This window comes from Myripristis murdjan, chromosome 9 (assembly GCF_902150065.1).
Source record: "Myripristis murdjan chromosome 9, fMyrMur1.1, whole genome shotgun sequence".
NCBI lineage: Eukaryota > Metazoa > Chordata > Actinopteri > Holocentriformes > Holocentridae > Myripristis > Myripristis murdjan.
In genome coordinates, this window is record NC_043988.1 from 25,720,289 (window position 1) to 25,736,289 (window position 16,001).

General features: G+C 40.8%; 1 protein-coding gene across 2 annotated transcripts in view; it reads left to right on the forward strand.

Moving 5' to 3' along the window:
- The window catches only part of pi4kab (phosphatidylinositol 4-kinase, catalytic, alpha b), a 33,170-nt gene extending 19,196 nt beyond the window's left edge, over positions 1–13,974 (forward strand). For both annotated transcript variants that reach the window (XM_030059757.1, XM_030059758.1), the window contains 23 exons: positions 342–469; positions 603–761; positions 1,675–1,826; positions 1,924–2,031; positions 2,132–2,259; positions 3,465–3,623; positions 3,795–3,874; positions 4,161–4,360; positions 5,374–5,464; positions 7,530–7,697; positions 8,404–8,457; positions 8,572–8,692; positions 8,791–8,920; positions 9,695–9,838; positions 10,201–10,271; positions 10,359–10,465; positions 10,631–10,735; positions 10,928–11,053; positions 11,562–11,682; positions 11,799–11,958; positions 12,390–12,479; positions 12,607–12,690; positions 12,849–13,974. In XM_030059757.1, coding sequence (XP_029915617.1) covers positions 342–469; positions 603–761; positions 1,675–1,826; positions 1,924–2,031; positions 2,132–2,259; positions 3,465–3,623; positions 3,795–3,874; positions 4,161–4,360; positions 5,374–5,464; positions 7,530–7,697; positions 8,404–8,457; positions 8,572–8,692; positions 8,791–8,920; positions 9,695–9,838; positions 10,201–10,271; positions 10,359–10,465; positions 10,631–10,735; positions 10,928–11,053; positions 11,562–11,682; positions 11,799–11,958; positions 12,390–12,479; positions 12,607–12,690; positions 12,849–12,900 — 2,738 coding nt within the window. In that variant the 3' untranslated portion in view covers positions 12,901–13,974. The remainder of the gene's footprint in view (positions 1–341; positions 470–602; positions 762–1,674; positions 1,827–1,923; positions 2,032–2,131; positions 2,260–3,464; positions 3,624–3,794; positions 3,875–4,160; positions 4,361–5,373; positions 5,465–7,529; positions 7,698–8,403; positions 8,458–8,571; positions 8,693–8,790; positions 8,921–9,694; positions 9,839–10,200; positions 10,272–10,358; positions 10,466–10,630; positions 10,736–10,927; positions 11,054–11,561; positions 11,683–11,798; positions 11,959–12,389; positions 12,480–12,606; positions 12,691–12,848) is intronic.
- Positions 13,975–16,001: the final 2,027 nt, after the last annotated feature.

The window sequence follows — 16,001 nt, forward strand, 5'->3', positions numbered from 1 at the left end:
CACTGATTGGAGCTGTGAAATAATGTTTTTTTTTTTGTTGTTGTTGTTGTTTTTTGTTTTTTGGTTATAAATCAGTGTGATTTGGCTTATACCTTTTTTTCAAACCTCTCCCTTTTGGGGTGCTCCAGTGGCTCACTGCGTAGAGTGCGTACTATGTCATCCCAAGGCTAAGCTGTAGTAGCCTGGGTTTGAATCTGGCCCAGATCCTTTGCTGCATGTCATCCAATCTCTCAGCCCTTTATCTCTTTCTTATTTCTTTCCTGTATCTCCACTGTCACTGTCTTATAAAGCAGAAATGCCCTAAAAAACACCTCTCTTTTTTCTGTCTTGTTTGCCTTCAGACTGTGATCCTCAGCTGCTGCACCATCTGTGCTGGTCTCCTCTGAAGATGTTTACTGAACACGGTATGGAGACTGCGATCGCCTGCTGGGAGTGGCTCCTGGCCGCACACAACGGAGTGGAAGTGCCAGTATGCATATTTTCATATATATGTATATTTGACATTCTATGTATTACATTTTTTAAAATAAATAGTATCTGCAACAGAGACATAGCACAATGCCTTACTCAAATGTGTATTTTTAACTTCTCTCTCTCTCCAGTTCATGCGTGAGATGGCCGGGGCTTGGCAGATGACAGTGGAGCTGAAGATGGGTTTGTTCTCGGAGGCCAAGGTCGAGGCCGACCCCCTGGCCGCCTCGGAGGAGAGCCAGCCTGTGCCCTGTCCACCTGACGTCACTCCTCACTTCCTCTGGATAGAGGTCAGTCTCTCAGTCTAGTTGATCTGTGGTGCAAAATCATCATTAAGCACTATAGAACACTGAAGCTGCCCGAGGCAAATCTGCATGTTGCCTAACTTCAGTACCCAGAAATTATGTAATGTGATGGCAACAAGCTGCACACTCATGTTTACCAGTCCGGCTGGTTTGTGATTGCATTATACCAAAGAGACAAGAGAGCCAAAAGATCAGAGAAAACTGGACAGTCATGACAGTTTGTATTTTGCTCCCACATTTCAGTTCATTACTGCTTGTGGACAGAGACGTGACCATAAAAAACAGACCAGAATTTTTAAAAATGTAGATATTTTTTTGTGTAATCAAGGTGAATCTATACAGTCTCTGTTACTGGTGATGGGATGTTCTTTTCAATTGCAGCATCGCTTTGTAATTAAGGCTTCCTGTTCTACAGATGATGTATAAATTTTTTTAACACATAAAAATAGATTTGTGGCACAGAATCTTCAAATTTAATAATGAAGTAGTTATGATAAAGATATGTACTGGAAGCTTTATATTTTATGTTTGAACAGTAAACTTCTTACCACAGTCTGCACCACCATCTGCTCAGCTGTGATCCACTAGTCTCCCAGTTCACATGCTGTACAAAGTGTTGTAAACAATGATGCCTGCTGGAGTCCATGAATGATAACAGTTTTTAAATGAACTCAAGTGCTTTGAACTGCAGTATGTGTTCTCTTTTATGCATAAAAGCCAGCATTTACACCAATCACCCATATATCTGTGATGAGCCACTATCTGAAAGTATTATTGGTCAGACAGTATATCAGTTGGATTGTAAACTTAGACTAGGCATTACAGGAGACCAAAGCTATGAAATGATAACCTCTCTCTGTCTCCTTTCATCCATTCTCTTCCTTGCCTTCCTCCACAGTTCCTGGTGCAGAGGTTTGAGATAGCAAAGTACAGCAGTGCTGACCAGGTGGAGGTATTCACTGCTATTCTGCAGAGGTCACTGTCTCTGAGCGTCGGAGGAGCCAAGAGCAGCCTGAACAGGCATGTGGGTGCCATAGGACCAAGATTCAGGTACCGTTTCTCATTATTCCAGCAGACGAGTGGTTGTTGTAATTGAGAAATTTCTTCGTTTTGATGATTATTTTTTCAAAACTTTGCTTTGTTCCAGACTTCTGACTCTGGGTCTGACTCTTCTGCATGCTGATGTGGTGACAAATGCCACCATCAGAAACGTGCTGCGGGAGAAAATCTACTCCACAGCCTTTGACTACTTTAGGTATGAATAATTCAAATAACCGTTTCTGTGAGAATAAAACCTGTCTCCGTGTTCATCAGTCCACTAACTTCATTGTCATCTCTCCTTTATTTTTATGTAGTGTGGCTCCTAAATTCCCTACTCAGACAGAGAAGAGGCTGAGAGAAGACATCAGCATAATGATCAAGTTCTATGCCAGCCTGCTGTCTGACAAGAAATATCTGGCTGCCAACCAGCTGGTTCCTCCAGGTAACAGTGAAGAACCCATTTTAAGAGCTAATTTAAGAATTAAGATGGATTTTCCCAGTTTTCAAGGGTCACAGTTTTAGAGAGAGGGAGATTACAAAGAGGAAAATGTTTCTTATTTTCCTCCCATGGCCCATTTTCTGTGTTTGTGATTATATTCTTTGTTATTTAAGTAATCTAGGGCATATTCTGTAATCTAGGACAACAAAATCAATCCAGGGGTCTAAGTTTACCATCTATGACATAATGCCAATGCACAGAGCGGAGCTGTTCCAGTGACAGTGAAGTGAAAATTGATTTTTTTTTTTTTTTTTTTTTTTTTGAGAGGCGGCAGGAACAGAGTTTTTACATACCAATGGTCATTTTAGTATTTTAGTGATGTCATCATGGGTTTCATCACAGTGACCTTTGCATCACATAGCAGGGAGACCTAGTGGTTGGAGGGAGTTTCATGATTATAAAATATGACAATTATATAATTTTCAAATAATTCTCAGTGTGACATTACAGATTAGGGAGTGGGTCAAATTCCACTCTCCTGTTTCCATGGGAGAAGGTAGTTAGTATTGATTAATGTTAATTAATTAACTGCCCTCAGGCCTTTAGAAGTTCATCTTTGAATAAACAAGTTTCCCAGCTACAAACCAGTGAAGCCCCGCAACCCATGCCATAAACAGTTTGACTACAATGGTGATATCTGGGGCCGCTTGCATATAACATCTTAAGTGAGTTTTACCTTATTTTATGCGTCAAGTGTCCTTTTACCGTAAGTTAGCTGCATAAAATCACTTGAGGTAAAATCTTAAGTGGAAACTGAAATAATGCTTAAGGGCAAATCATTATGTTTCATCACTTACATTTTGACACTTGCAAAAACACCTTAAGGGGAGTATGGAAGGGAAATAGCTTAAGTAGAACTCCCTCAATTAAGCCACACGGGACGTAAAAATCTTTTAAATATGATGGCTGCATTTGTGGACATTCAGGAGAACAATGAAGAACAACAAGTTTCATGGAGGAATTTCAGGAATTTCTCTGCCATTATAGTTTCGTGCAACACACTTAAGTACACCCCTTAGTTGAAGTGATTTATCTCCTTCAGAGTTTAACTTGAGATGAATACTGAGGATGCTATGTGACAGCAGCCCCTGGTCCTTGCTTGTTAAGATATTGATAGATTGATGATGTAATTGTCGAATGAACTGCAGACCCTCAGGACATGTCGGTGAACAGCCTGTCTGTAGTCACGGTGACAGACAGCCGGAGCAGTCTTGATGCGGCGGTGGGCCAGAGGCAGCAGGTGGCTCAGGGATGGATCAACACCTACCCTCTGTCCTCTGGGATGTCCACCATATCTAAGAAATCAGGTGAACACACACACTTACATACGCTACGCTGGATTTCAATATGTTCTGTGCAGGCAGTTGGAGTGAAACTTCGCTCCATCCTCTTGCTATACATACATTAAATATTTGTTATAGGAATGTAGTTTGCTGTACCACGATGTATTATTGATGCATTGCGCTGTGCTGTTTCAGGACTGTCAAAGAAAAGCAACAGAGGTTCTCAGCTGCACAAGTACTACATGAAACGCAGGACTCTGCTACTGGCCTTACTGGTACATCAGCTGTTTATAAATATACTGTAATGCACGCAAATGTGTAGCTGCCTTTGGCCAATAATTGACAAGCCACATTTTTGATGAGCAGCTGTGGCCAAGGAGATCATAACTATCGCCTTAATCATGGCTGCTGTTGTCTTTTTTTTTTTTTTTTTTTTTATCTTATTCTTATTTTGTTGTAAATTGAATGTTGCCCATGAGCAGTGACAAAAAGCTACTCTGTGTACTGCTACCTTTAGAGGAGCTTCTTAGTAAAACCACTCCCTGTACTGTGTCTCTCCAGGCCAGTGAGATCGAGCGGCTGACGACGTGGTACAACCCGCTGTCCACCCAGGAGCTGGCCATCTCTACTGAGCAGTCAGTGGAGACCAGCATCACCAACTGGAGGTCCAAATTCATCAGTCTGACTGAGAAACAGTGGAAGGACAATGTCAACCTGGCCTGGAGCATAGCCCCTTATCTAGCACTGCAGCTACCAGCCAGGTACCCAGGGGATGGAGTCAAAATCTGTTTAGAGCCCAAATCAATGGTCAGATAAAGATACAAATGAGTCAGATCAATACAAATCAAGTCATACCAAAGATCCAGACCAAAAGATAGAATCAGTGTCTGTCTTTCCAAATGTCAGTATTGTCATAACCCCACAAACTATGCATGCATGCCTTAGACCAGTCAGAAATAAGATGCACCTCTTCAAGTTAAGCCAGAGGCCAACGTTAGGCCAGTGGTGCAGCAGTTGTCTTTCAGAGTTTGAAATTTTTACCCTTAAATGTAGCACCCCCATCAACCCAATTTGTGTAGTGTTTTAAACACCAGAACACAGTGACAGAATCCCCCATGCCTTCTTGGTTCATCAAAATTAGACTGCTCTTATGCTAGATATCACACTGTAGTTTAAAATTTTGACCTTCGATTATAACACCCCAAGTTAGTCCATTTAGTATAAGTTGTTTCACCAGTTTCAACTTAATTATCCTGCCTCTTCAGGCCAGTTAGTGTTGTGTAAACGCCAAAACTCAGAACCAAACACATTACTCCTTCAGGTTTTGTCAGAATCAGTGCATTGGTTCCTGAGAGTTCCATGTTTTAGTTTAAAGTTTTGACTTTTAATTATTGAGGCTTGTCAGGCTCATTTATGACCGGACACACAAGTTCATTGTGTTGGGGGACAATTATAAAGTTTTAAAGTTTATTAAGGATCAGCAGTGATGTATATATGTTATTCACAAGCCCAGCCTTTACATTTGGTAGTGCTAGGGAGAGAATGGATGGTGATGAACCAGGTGGAGAAAAATATATCTTTGAAAATGTTTAGATTGGTGGGGAAAAAAGTGAAGTGAACATCCAGTATAGCCACAAGACCGAGAGAAGTCTGTAAAAATAAAATCCTAGAGCTCTACACAGAGGTTTTCTCACAATTTGTTAGTTTGTCAGTCTGTCCCGTACTTATTACTGATGCATCTAATAGATTTTTTTTAAAATTATTTTTCTTACAGGTTTAAAAACACAGAGGCCATTGTGTCAGAGGTGACTCGGCTGGTTCGTATGGATCCAGCTGCTGTGTGTGATGTACCTGAGGCTGTAAAGGTGAGGGCCTCTGCCTACTGGACATTTATTTCATAATGATAGGACTGGTTTTAACTTGCACTGTAATTTTATTTGGACTGGTTTTAACTTTTATTGTAATTTTAGTAGAAACAGAAAATAATATCACGTGGGCAGGGATACATTCAAGTTGAGTAGGGTTGAGGGCATGGTATCCTATAAAAAAAAAGGAAGGCTGTTTTAAATCCTTTAATTGCTAATGAGTTTTGAATGGGCATTAATCAGTTAATCATCAGTCATTAACTGACAAAACTGAAAAAGTGAACATTGCCTAAGAGTCCTTTTGCTAGCAAGTCCAAACACTTGAGTAGTTGTGTGATAGGGTGCCAACTCTTTTATTCACCAATAATGTGAGATTTTATTTATATCACATGATACATAGATGAAAGCCAAACCCTGGTCTCTCATTCTGCTCTCACATTTTTTTCTTATTCAGTTTTTTATCATGCCTGCTGGCTCAGTCTGCTCTTGTTCCTCCAGACTTAGTATAGTAGTAGACTTATACATACTGAGATGGATGCCATAAATTTGATGTGATGTGACACTCCCAGCTCTTTGTAATCAATTTATATCGGGCCTTTTCAATCAGTTTTAGATGTTTTACCAGTGCAGTTTTATTTTAAAGGCACACACTTGGCATCCCTGCACAGACAACTATGGTTTCATTTAGGCTTGCAGTCAAAATTTATAAGTTATTAACATAGTCATACATCAGACACCTGACTTTTGAACTTTATGTTTCTACACTTTCATAGAACTGTGAATCTGTTTCAGGATTTATGCTTCAGTTGCAACAAAAGTTAATGAGAACTTACTATCGAGTTTCTGTGGTTATAACCTCTCTGCCTGCTGAGAAATGGTTGTGTTGTTGAAGTAATCTCTCCCTGAAGCTTTCTCTAGTCCGCTTGATTTAGTTCTACCTGGCTTGACTCCTAATCAGCCTCGTATCTGTCTGCCTATCTGAGGGACAGAAAGAACAAGGGAGGCAGGGTGCAGCTCTCCCTGGAGGCCACAGTGATTTACATGATGATCTTCCCTGACATCTCATAGTTGTTTATTCCAGTCACTTTAGTAGCTAATGAACACAGCCTCCTCCAGGGGCTTGTTAGCTCAAAGCCATGCCAGGGGTCATGACCTAGAGTCAGGTTACTGTCATACTTGATGTGGAAATATGGATCTGTGATTCACACTACAATTGACCATACTGGTGTTTTTGTATGGTTTAGCCCAGTTACCGCACATAACATATACCTGACACTACTACAAACCATCTTTTCAAATCATGCCATCTTTAATTTTACAACTAAAATTCAAATTTTGAGGTGACCAATGTGACAAACATGTCCAATGTGGCAAACCTACCTTTAAAATTCACTGGTGGTCTGACTAATATTTATGCCATTTGAATGGACAAATGGACATTTGACTGTGGTGTGTAAAACATTTTCTTTCTAGCAGAAACATACATTCTGTTGTAGGATTCCAACAGTAATATTGATGCATTGATGTGCAGTCAATAAATTGGACACATACCAAACACATATCCTGTTTGGTAGTTAGCCAGACAAGGTATCATAACTTTTGTATAGCAGGAAGAAGGCAAATCCATCTAATGCTTTTCGTGATGCATTTTTTATTATTGGATTTTCCATCCAAATAGTGCATGACTTATAGATTCCTGGATGTTGCAGCTTCTCACCGGCATTTGAATGTGCCATAAGACTGTAGTCTTTTCAAATCATTGTGGGCATTGAACTTTGACAAAAATAAACTGGTGGGATGTAAAGTGTGATGTATGTTCAGTATCTCAGACAAGTTTCAAGTCTCTCCAAGTTCATTTTCATATCATCCTGAAAGGAAATTCCTGCTTTGAATAAGAAGAAAAATTCAGACACCTAAAACAATGCATTATGCTTTAGAAGAAGGTCAGAAGTCATGTAAACTACACAGGAAGTAATATAAACTGGATAAAACATGCAAAAACAGCAGTCTGGTCCTTTCATTTCTCTTGGTGACTCTAATTTTTCCTTTCTTGCTGTTTCTTCAGTTCTTAGTGACGTGGCACACAATTGATGCTGACTCTCCAGAGCTGAGTCATATCCTGTGCTGGGCGCCAGCTGATCCGCCGACAGGACTGTCCTACTTCTCCTCCATGTACCCTCCTCACCCCCTCACAGCACAATACGGGGTCAAAGTGCTGCGCTCCTTTCCTCCCGTATGCACACACATGCAGACACAAACACAGTCAGCTGTTGTGTTTGACTTGGCCTTTTTACTTTTGTGCCCCGCACGGCAAATTGAACATGATGTCTTTAGTGATAAATTACTGTAGCCAGCATAACTGACAGCAGCATTGCTCTGTCTGTTGATTGTAATGAACTGTTCATATTACACTGTAGTGCTTCATCACCTCCTCATGTGTTTTTTGTTTATCCGAAGACATTTATTCCACCTCACAACTATGATGATGATGATGATGATGATATTGCAGATATTGCAGCTGCCACAGGTTCATTTTGATTCACTGAGGCATTGTGGTTTACTGACTATACTGACAGTGATATGAGGTTGTTTTGACTGCCGTTGACAAAATGTGCTTACTGTAAGTTCCTTTGGACAAAATGGCATAATGTAATGTAACTGTGACACAGGTGTTATGACTTTTAAAAAATGCACAGATTGGTCTTAGTTTAACACCAAGATTACAAACTTTGAGATACCACAGTTTACAGGGCCGGTCCAGTTCTGTTCAAACTGGGAGAGCGATGCATCTTGTTTCAGATTGGTCTGTCAAGCTCCTGGATCATTTGTGGGAGAATTTTTTTTAACTACAACGTTACAATGATGATACATTACTGTGTCAAACATTTGAGATTATTTTCTGTTTTCCCCAGTAACACATTTCCCTCCACTCTTTCTAGGATGCCATTCTGTTTTACATCCCTCAGATCGTCCAGGCGCTCCGTTACGACAAGGTAAAATTGATTGATGATTCAGTACACTGCACTGAAAGCCAAGATATCTCCAGATTAGTAAGTATTGCAACTCTTATCCTCTCGTCCTCTCCATCCCATTATGATCTGATGTAGATGGGTTATGTGAGAGAGTACATCCTGTGGGCCGCTCAGAAGTCTCAGCTGTTGGCCCACCAGTTCATCTGGAACATGAAGACCAACATTTTCATGGACGAGGAGGGACACCAGAAAGACCGTGAGATATCTGTCTCTCTTGCACACATACACACACACATACACACATATACAAGCGTGTACAAATATACAAAACCATGATGCTGTCTCCCCCTGTAGCTGACATCGGGGAGCTTCTGGAGCAGATGGTGGAGGAGATCACTGGCTCTCTGTCTGGACCAGCAAAGGACTTCTACCAGAGAGAGTTTGACTTCTTCAACAAAATCACCAATGTGTCCGCCATCATCAAGTACGAGCACACTTTACTCAGTCATCTCCCCTTCTCCCTGTCTCTCTTAATCCTCCCTTTTCTTCTCTTCCTCTCTCTTGTCAATCATCCTCATTTAATGTGATGATTGAGTACAATCATGAACTGATGAAAGAAGAGAGAACAAATGAAGCTTGGAATTGTCTGTCAAACTCTGCCTCAGAGTAACACTACAGTATAACTTTTCTCTTATTTGAACATCATACTTAATAAACCTCTAGGTAAACAAGGTGTTGATGTGGTGTTAACCAATTCCCACCGCCCTTCTTCTCCTTCCACCCTCAGTAATCTGTTCCCTAAGTCCCGTTGTTGTTCATTTGTTTGGCCATTGGTTGCTGTAATGTCGCTTTGATTATCCACTGGTCTGGAAGACATTGTGTGTTGTGCTGTGTCTCCTTCTGTCCCTGAGCTCCTGTCCACCAGTGTGGGCGCTTCACAGCTCAAGAGTAGTTTTCTGACAAGGCCTGTTAGCACTCAGTCTCACAGGGAGAGCTTTCTCCCTCCACTAGAAGCTCAGAAAATTCCCCTCTTGCCTCACAAGTTTGCTAATTGCAACTATCCAGGGAAGAAATGTCTTCAAACAAACCATCCCCTGGCTTCTCCTTCTTCCCCCAGTGACTCCCCTCTGTGCGTAACAGCCGGTTTCCACGGCCACGCGGGATATGAAATCACTCATTGTGATAGCTATGCATGCCACAGAGAGCCACGGAGGTGTGGAAGCTCTGAACTTACGTTGCTTTTGTTTGCCTTCATCAGACCTTTCCCTAAGGGCGATGAGAGGAAGAGGGCCTGCCTGCAAGCCATGTCAGAGATCAAGGTGCAGCCTGGCTGTTACCTTCCCAGTAACCCCGAGGCCATAGTCCTGGATATAGATTACAAATCTGGGACCCCCATGCAGAGGTAGGGCTTGGCACCTCTCCGATAGCATTATTCACAGTTAAAGGAGCGGCTCACCCAAAATAAAATAAATTTTCCCACTTACTTCTAGTATGATCTATGACAGTTTATGTGTGATTTGGAGAGGTTTCCAGTCTCCTGTGGCTTCAAACCCTCAAAAATTCACACGTGGAAAAACTCAACACCACCAGCTCTTTCCAAAAAAGAATGATTATCTGGATGGGTAGATTACACCAGGGGTAAATGGGGAAAATACCTATTTTTATATGTTGGGTGAGCTGTTCCTATTACACAACTGACATATAATGACAATGGGCACTTAAAAAAAAAAAAACCCTATTCTATCACTTTGTGCCTCTATCCAGTGCTGCTAAAGCTCCTTACCTGGCCAAATTCAAAGTGAGGAGGTGTGGAGTCAGTGAGCTGGAAAAAGAAGGTACCGTCAGTGTTGAAACTACAAAAATATCAGCACTTCTCCAATTGTTATGCAGGCAAACAATGTGTCATGATGTTTTCATCTCAGGTCTGCAGTGTCGCTCAGATTCTCTGGATGAGGCGAAGAGCGAAGAGGAGGCCAAGAGGATCTGCTGGCAGGCAGCCATCTTTAAAGTGGGAGACGACTGCAGACAGGTCTCACGTAGTTTCTCACTTTTCATCTTTCATTTATCTCTCTGCTCAGTTTGTCCTCATCTTCTTCCACCCATCTGGCCAAAGACTTGAAGAGATTTTCCTCTGTCTTTATTTCCTATCATTTACTTGTATTAATTTCAGTTTTTGCTCATTTTTGTCCCCCAGGATATGCTGGCTCTCCAGATCATTGGCCTGTTTAAGAACATCTTCCAGCTGGTGGGCCTGGACCTCTATGTGTTTCCCTACAGGGTGGTTGCCACCGCCCCTGGGGTGAGGACATATAAAACCATTAAATATCTTCCCCTAGATCACTTCGAGGGGAAGATTAGGGGAGATTAGGGGAAGATTAGTGGGAAATCTGTTTTTGATTTCCCACTAAGATGATAAAACACCAAGTCTAATTTCTCCCTGAAATCTAACCCATTCTTGTTCTTTGCTGTATTTGCTGTTCTTTGGCCACAGTGTGGCGTAATTGAGTGCATCCCAGACTGCAAATCTCGTGACCAGCTGGGGCGGCAGACAGATTTTGGCATGTACGATTATTTCAGAAACCAATATGGAGACGAGTCCACGTTGGCTTTCCAGAAGGTAAACGCCATAGTATCTGACAACCTTCTACATGCTCCTGTTGTCTGATCTTTGATTCACATGTTTGTCTGTTTTAGTCTGACATATCTGTTATAATCTGTTTTGATTAGATTAGCTTTGATTTAATTTCATTAACTTGATTTGATTAGAGCTAATAATTTCCCAGGCAGCACCCACTCTATTCCTGGCTGGCCTGAGAGAAGTTTCCCTCTCTTTAGGATTCTTCCAAAATGTCTTCGATTTATTTTCCCTTTTATCTTTTGAGGTTCATTTCTTTTTTCGTTTTTTTTCCTACAACGCCTGTTCAGGTCATGGTTGTTTTGCTTTCAGAAAACTCTGGGCCTGTGATTAAAGGCTTTAAATAAACTTGAACTTGCTCACTCAATCATCAGTCAGTCATTCACACCAGCGCATTTACACCAAAGCTGTGAAATGAAACCACATTTCTCAGTGCTTACTGTGGCTAACGGTTTAATCTCACATTCGTTCTGATGCTCTCTCCCTCTAGGCACGATACAACTTCATCCGCAGCATGGCAGCTTACAGCCTGCTGCTGTTTCTGCTGCAGATCAAAGACAGACACAACGGCAACATCATGCTGGACAGCCAGGGCCACCTCATCCACATCGGTGTGTGAGCATGTGTGGCTGTGATTTGAATAACTGACAACACAACAATTTGACCTGATACTGGATCAGTAAAGAAATGCACAAAAAATCCACTAAGCTCGTGTGTCTGCCACCAGATTTTGGATTCATGTTTGAAAGTTCTCCCGGTGGAAACCTCGGCTGGGAGCCGGACATCAAGCTGACAGATGAGATGGTGATGATCATGGGTGGCAAGATGGAGGCTACGCCCTTCAAATGGTTCATGGAGATGTGTGTTAGGGGATACCTGGCTGTCAGGTGAGTGTGAGGCACTGTGTTCACTGTATGGTTAAAGCTAACATCCGTAATGTTTTTTTAATGAGTGTGTTATTACTTGTGTGAATCTTTTGAGTATCAGCGGTCGACTTCAATTCAGGACTCAGGAGCTTGTGAATCATTTGATTGAGGGATAATTTTCCTGTTTGGAACGATTCAGTCTGACTGGAGCTTATAAACCGTGATTCAAGTCAACAAGTTAATTTAGTTCTTTTAGCCAAAATTTTATATCCTTGAAACAAACACGTGCAATAATGTAAGATTATCGTTGTCCCTCTGAAATGTTAAAAGAAAATCTGAAAAATTAAAAAAAAAAAAAAGCATTTCATACGGGGTGCACAACACTTTATTAATGCAATGATTAAATGTAAAATTATGAAGATGCTGTATTATAATTTCCTCTTGTTAATTAGGCCCTACATGGACGCGGTGGTCTCACTGGTCACCCTCATGCTGGACACCGGACTTCCCTGCTTCAGAGGACAGACCATCAAATTGCTCAAGTGAGTCGGGCGCATGGCTGTCTGCGTGTGCGTGTGTGTGTGTGTGTTGGTGTGCACGTGTGAAAATGAAAAACCAGTTCACATGTAATTCACTGTTGTCCCTGCCGGTCTTGTTTGCCACCTCCAGGCAGCGATTCAACCCGAGTGTGAGTGAGAAGGAGGCAGCCGCCTTCATCATCAAAGTCATCCAGAACTGTTTCCTCAGCAACAGGTCAGTGCAACACACACACACACACACACACACACACACACTCTCTCTCTCTCCATGTTCGATTTACTCAGCTGCACATTTGCATACTTATTCCTCTTTCACTCGTTTTTAGAAAGCAGCATCTGTATCTGACTGGTTGCTCGTTTTTTGTTTTACAGGAGCAGAACCTATGACATGATCCAGTATTACCAAAACCAGATCCCATATTAAACTTCTGTGCCTACGTATGTGCATATTGGCTGGTGTGTGTGTGTGAGTGTGTGTGTGTGTTTTAATGTTCAAGGTTGCATTTGCAGCTTTCTGTTATTGCTAATTGCTGGATGTTGATCATAGTGTTTGCTTTGGCTTCTTGTTTCCCCTTCCATTCACGGTTTCTTTTAGTATTAGCTGTATGGTCTTATATTTATTATGTTATGTTGAAAGAAATGTTGTAATTATTAATATTATTACACTATTGCACTGGCATCTTGACTTTTGTGCACTTGGAGAAAAACAGCAACTCTTAGTAATCTGCACGTTCCATAAATAAATACTTTACGAGTTTGTGCCAAGTTTTTTAACTGATTTGTAATGTTGGTGAATGTGCACTCTGAAAGCTGTTGATTTTAGACGGGGTTGACAATATGTATTGTATGTTCTTAGATTTCATTGGATACTTGAAGTAGCCGATGTCGACTGGTTTCAGTTCTGACCAATGTGGCCTATTCTGTGATCTTGTACTTGACTGTACTACTGTGCTTCACTTTTAAATGGACCAATCACAGCTCTTTGATCCGTGGCATGGTACTCGTCAACTGCTTGTATTTAACAGTGAACACTGACCGCATTGACATGGGTTACACTGTCCGTTTTGGTGATGTCGGTTTCCACGGGTGGAGTTACCAAAGGAGAAAATATGATGCACACAAATTCTGGGATCCACTTGGGCTGAGTTTTCTATATTTAGCATTGCCAAAGGGGGGGAGGGAAGCGGGTGCACATGAATCACTTTTCTATTTTCTGCGGTTATCAGTAAGGCACAGCTTTAGAATCAGACAGGGACGGAAAGATAAAGTGCGTGCAATATGGGTTTTGGCAAAAGTTACTTAAGTAATCCAAAACGCAGTGTCCCATGTCCATATGGTCAGCTCAAGCCCTTATGTAATGTTACTGATTGTAAAGATTCTGCCTCTTTGTATATTTATAACCATGACCCATTTTCTGTCTCCTTTTCTATCTTCATGCCTTTTGAATGAGAATGTCTAGGATATGAAATCAAAGATAAATAAATCTCTATTAAGTTAAGGGCACTGTGTCTTATTGTTTACTGCTCACTTATGTCTGAGTATAAAATCACGCTGAATGAATAAGCGCACAGAAATTATTTTTCTTTGGTTTTATTTACCTTTTAGAGGAAAGAACACTGTGCATCAAATTGCCTTTATGTGTAAAGGAAAACAAAGCACAAATAATACTGATAATAATAATGAAGTAAATAAGTTACTGAAAAACATTTGTATATCTATAATCAACACAGCCAGTCTTTTTAATTTGGGCTGTAAATAGCCTACAGAAAAACCAAGTTTATGTTAGGTGTTTAGTCTCCAGAAATGCAGCAGGGCTCATATTTAGAAAGATCTGTTCAACTAAATTGTTAATTTAGCTGTCGATACCAAACATTTAACAGGTGCTACAGTAGATAGTTAGGTATAGACACTTTTTTAAACTCTTGTTTTTATTTTAACTAAAAGCAGTTACACTCTCTAGACCGAAAAGTGCTTTCATAACACAATGCAGCTGGATACAGCTTAAATTAAAATGCTTTTGAATTCAGAGATAAAACTTATTTAATGCATGTAAAATAAACACTTTCAGATTCACTTTTGCCAAATCATTAACAGTCAGTGGGTTAATAACATCTGCCAAATGGGTTCAAAAAAGAAATGTTATTGTTAACTGTTTGCTTGGCTTCATGTCGTTCGCTGGCTTTGCAGTCTTGGTATGTATTATAACTTATAGATACTTTTATCAGTTTCTGCCCACTCTACATGTTATCATTGCTTTGCACTTTCTCCTGCACTGTTAAGAGGAGAGGAACAAGACTGTATGAGGTGAGGAGGAACCAGCTGGCCAAATATTCTGCTACATGTTTATTTGCTTTAAAATGCAGTTTACTGGCTGCCTTCATTGGGACTGGTTTTAGGGAGATGCTTAACTTTTTAGTTTTTCGCCTTTGCTTTTTGTTTCTTTATTTTTCTTACTTGTTACTGTGGTATGAATATAAAGCAGGTTAACAGCAGGGCCATGCATGAGGACAGAAGGTGATTATGCACAGGTAAAGAGGAATAACTACAGCCAAAGAAAATAGCAAGAATAATTCTGACAATAATTATCTGTTTTCTATGTGGGTAGCTACAGTTTGGCTTCATACAGTTAGTCAGCTGACAGTTGTAGCACCTATTACACTTACAGGAATTCCCTTTTTTCTCTAAATTTCACCATTGCTCGGAACTTGCAACATGTTTTCCTTCATTGTTAATGCGAGGGAATAGTCCTACAGTTTTTCACCAAGTGTTTGAATCTTGTCACTGACACATGCATAACAACAAAAGTTGTTTAAAAAAAAAAAGACCAACTGTATGCCCCCTTCATTTCTGAAATAATAGCTCCATTCCTTCCTCTATGGTTGTCTCATGGAAAATCTGGAGGGGAATTTGAGCATTTGATAACCCCGGTGACCCCTCTACCCCCCCTTCCCAGGGCAAAACAAACATTTACATCAGATTATGTGTACTGGTAATTGTTGACCATGTCCAAGCTTGTTTCTCCTCATTGCTTTCACCTTTTGCATTTACTCCCACTCACTCCACCAGGGGGCAGCAAGCACTGACAAGTTTCTTTCCATCTTTCTGCTGCATGCCAGGCATTAGTTAGCACATCCTCAGCTGTGATTCATACAGAGAAAATGTCCCTAAATATCTGGAAAATCAAGTTGGCTGCTTCAGTATTCTTCATCATGAATTAACGACAAGTCTCCAAGGTAGAAAGATCTTAAAAGACTGAAGTGAATCATTGACATATTTTGGAAACAGGGCTGGCACATTCATTTTTAATAGTGTCACACCACTACTTCATGTATTTGCCCTGCCGTTAATGAGAATTATACTCAAAAGAAAGTGAAGACCCAAGGCATTCACACACCTTTCGAAACCAGGGGTCCAGAAAGACGCAATAGCTTTCTCTGCTTTTGAAGACGAAACATCTTGCGACTTTACTTTGACTGGAGACTAACATGTGCTTGCCTTTTTTCCTGTGGGCCTGAGATGCAGGGT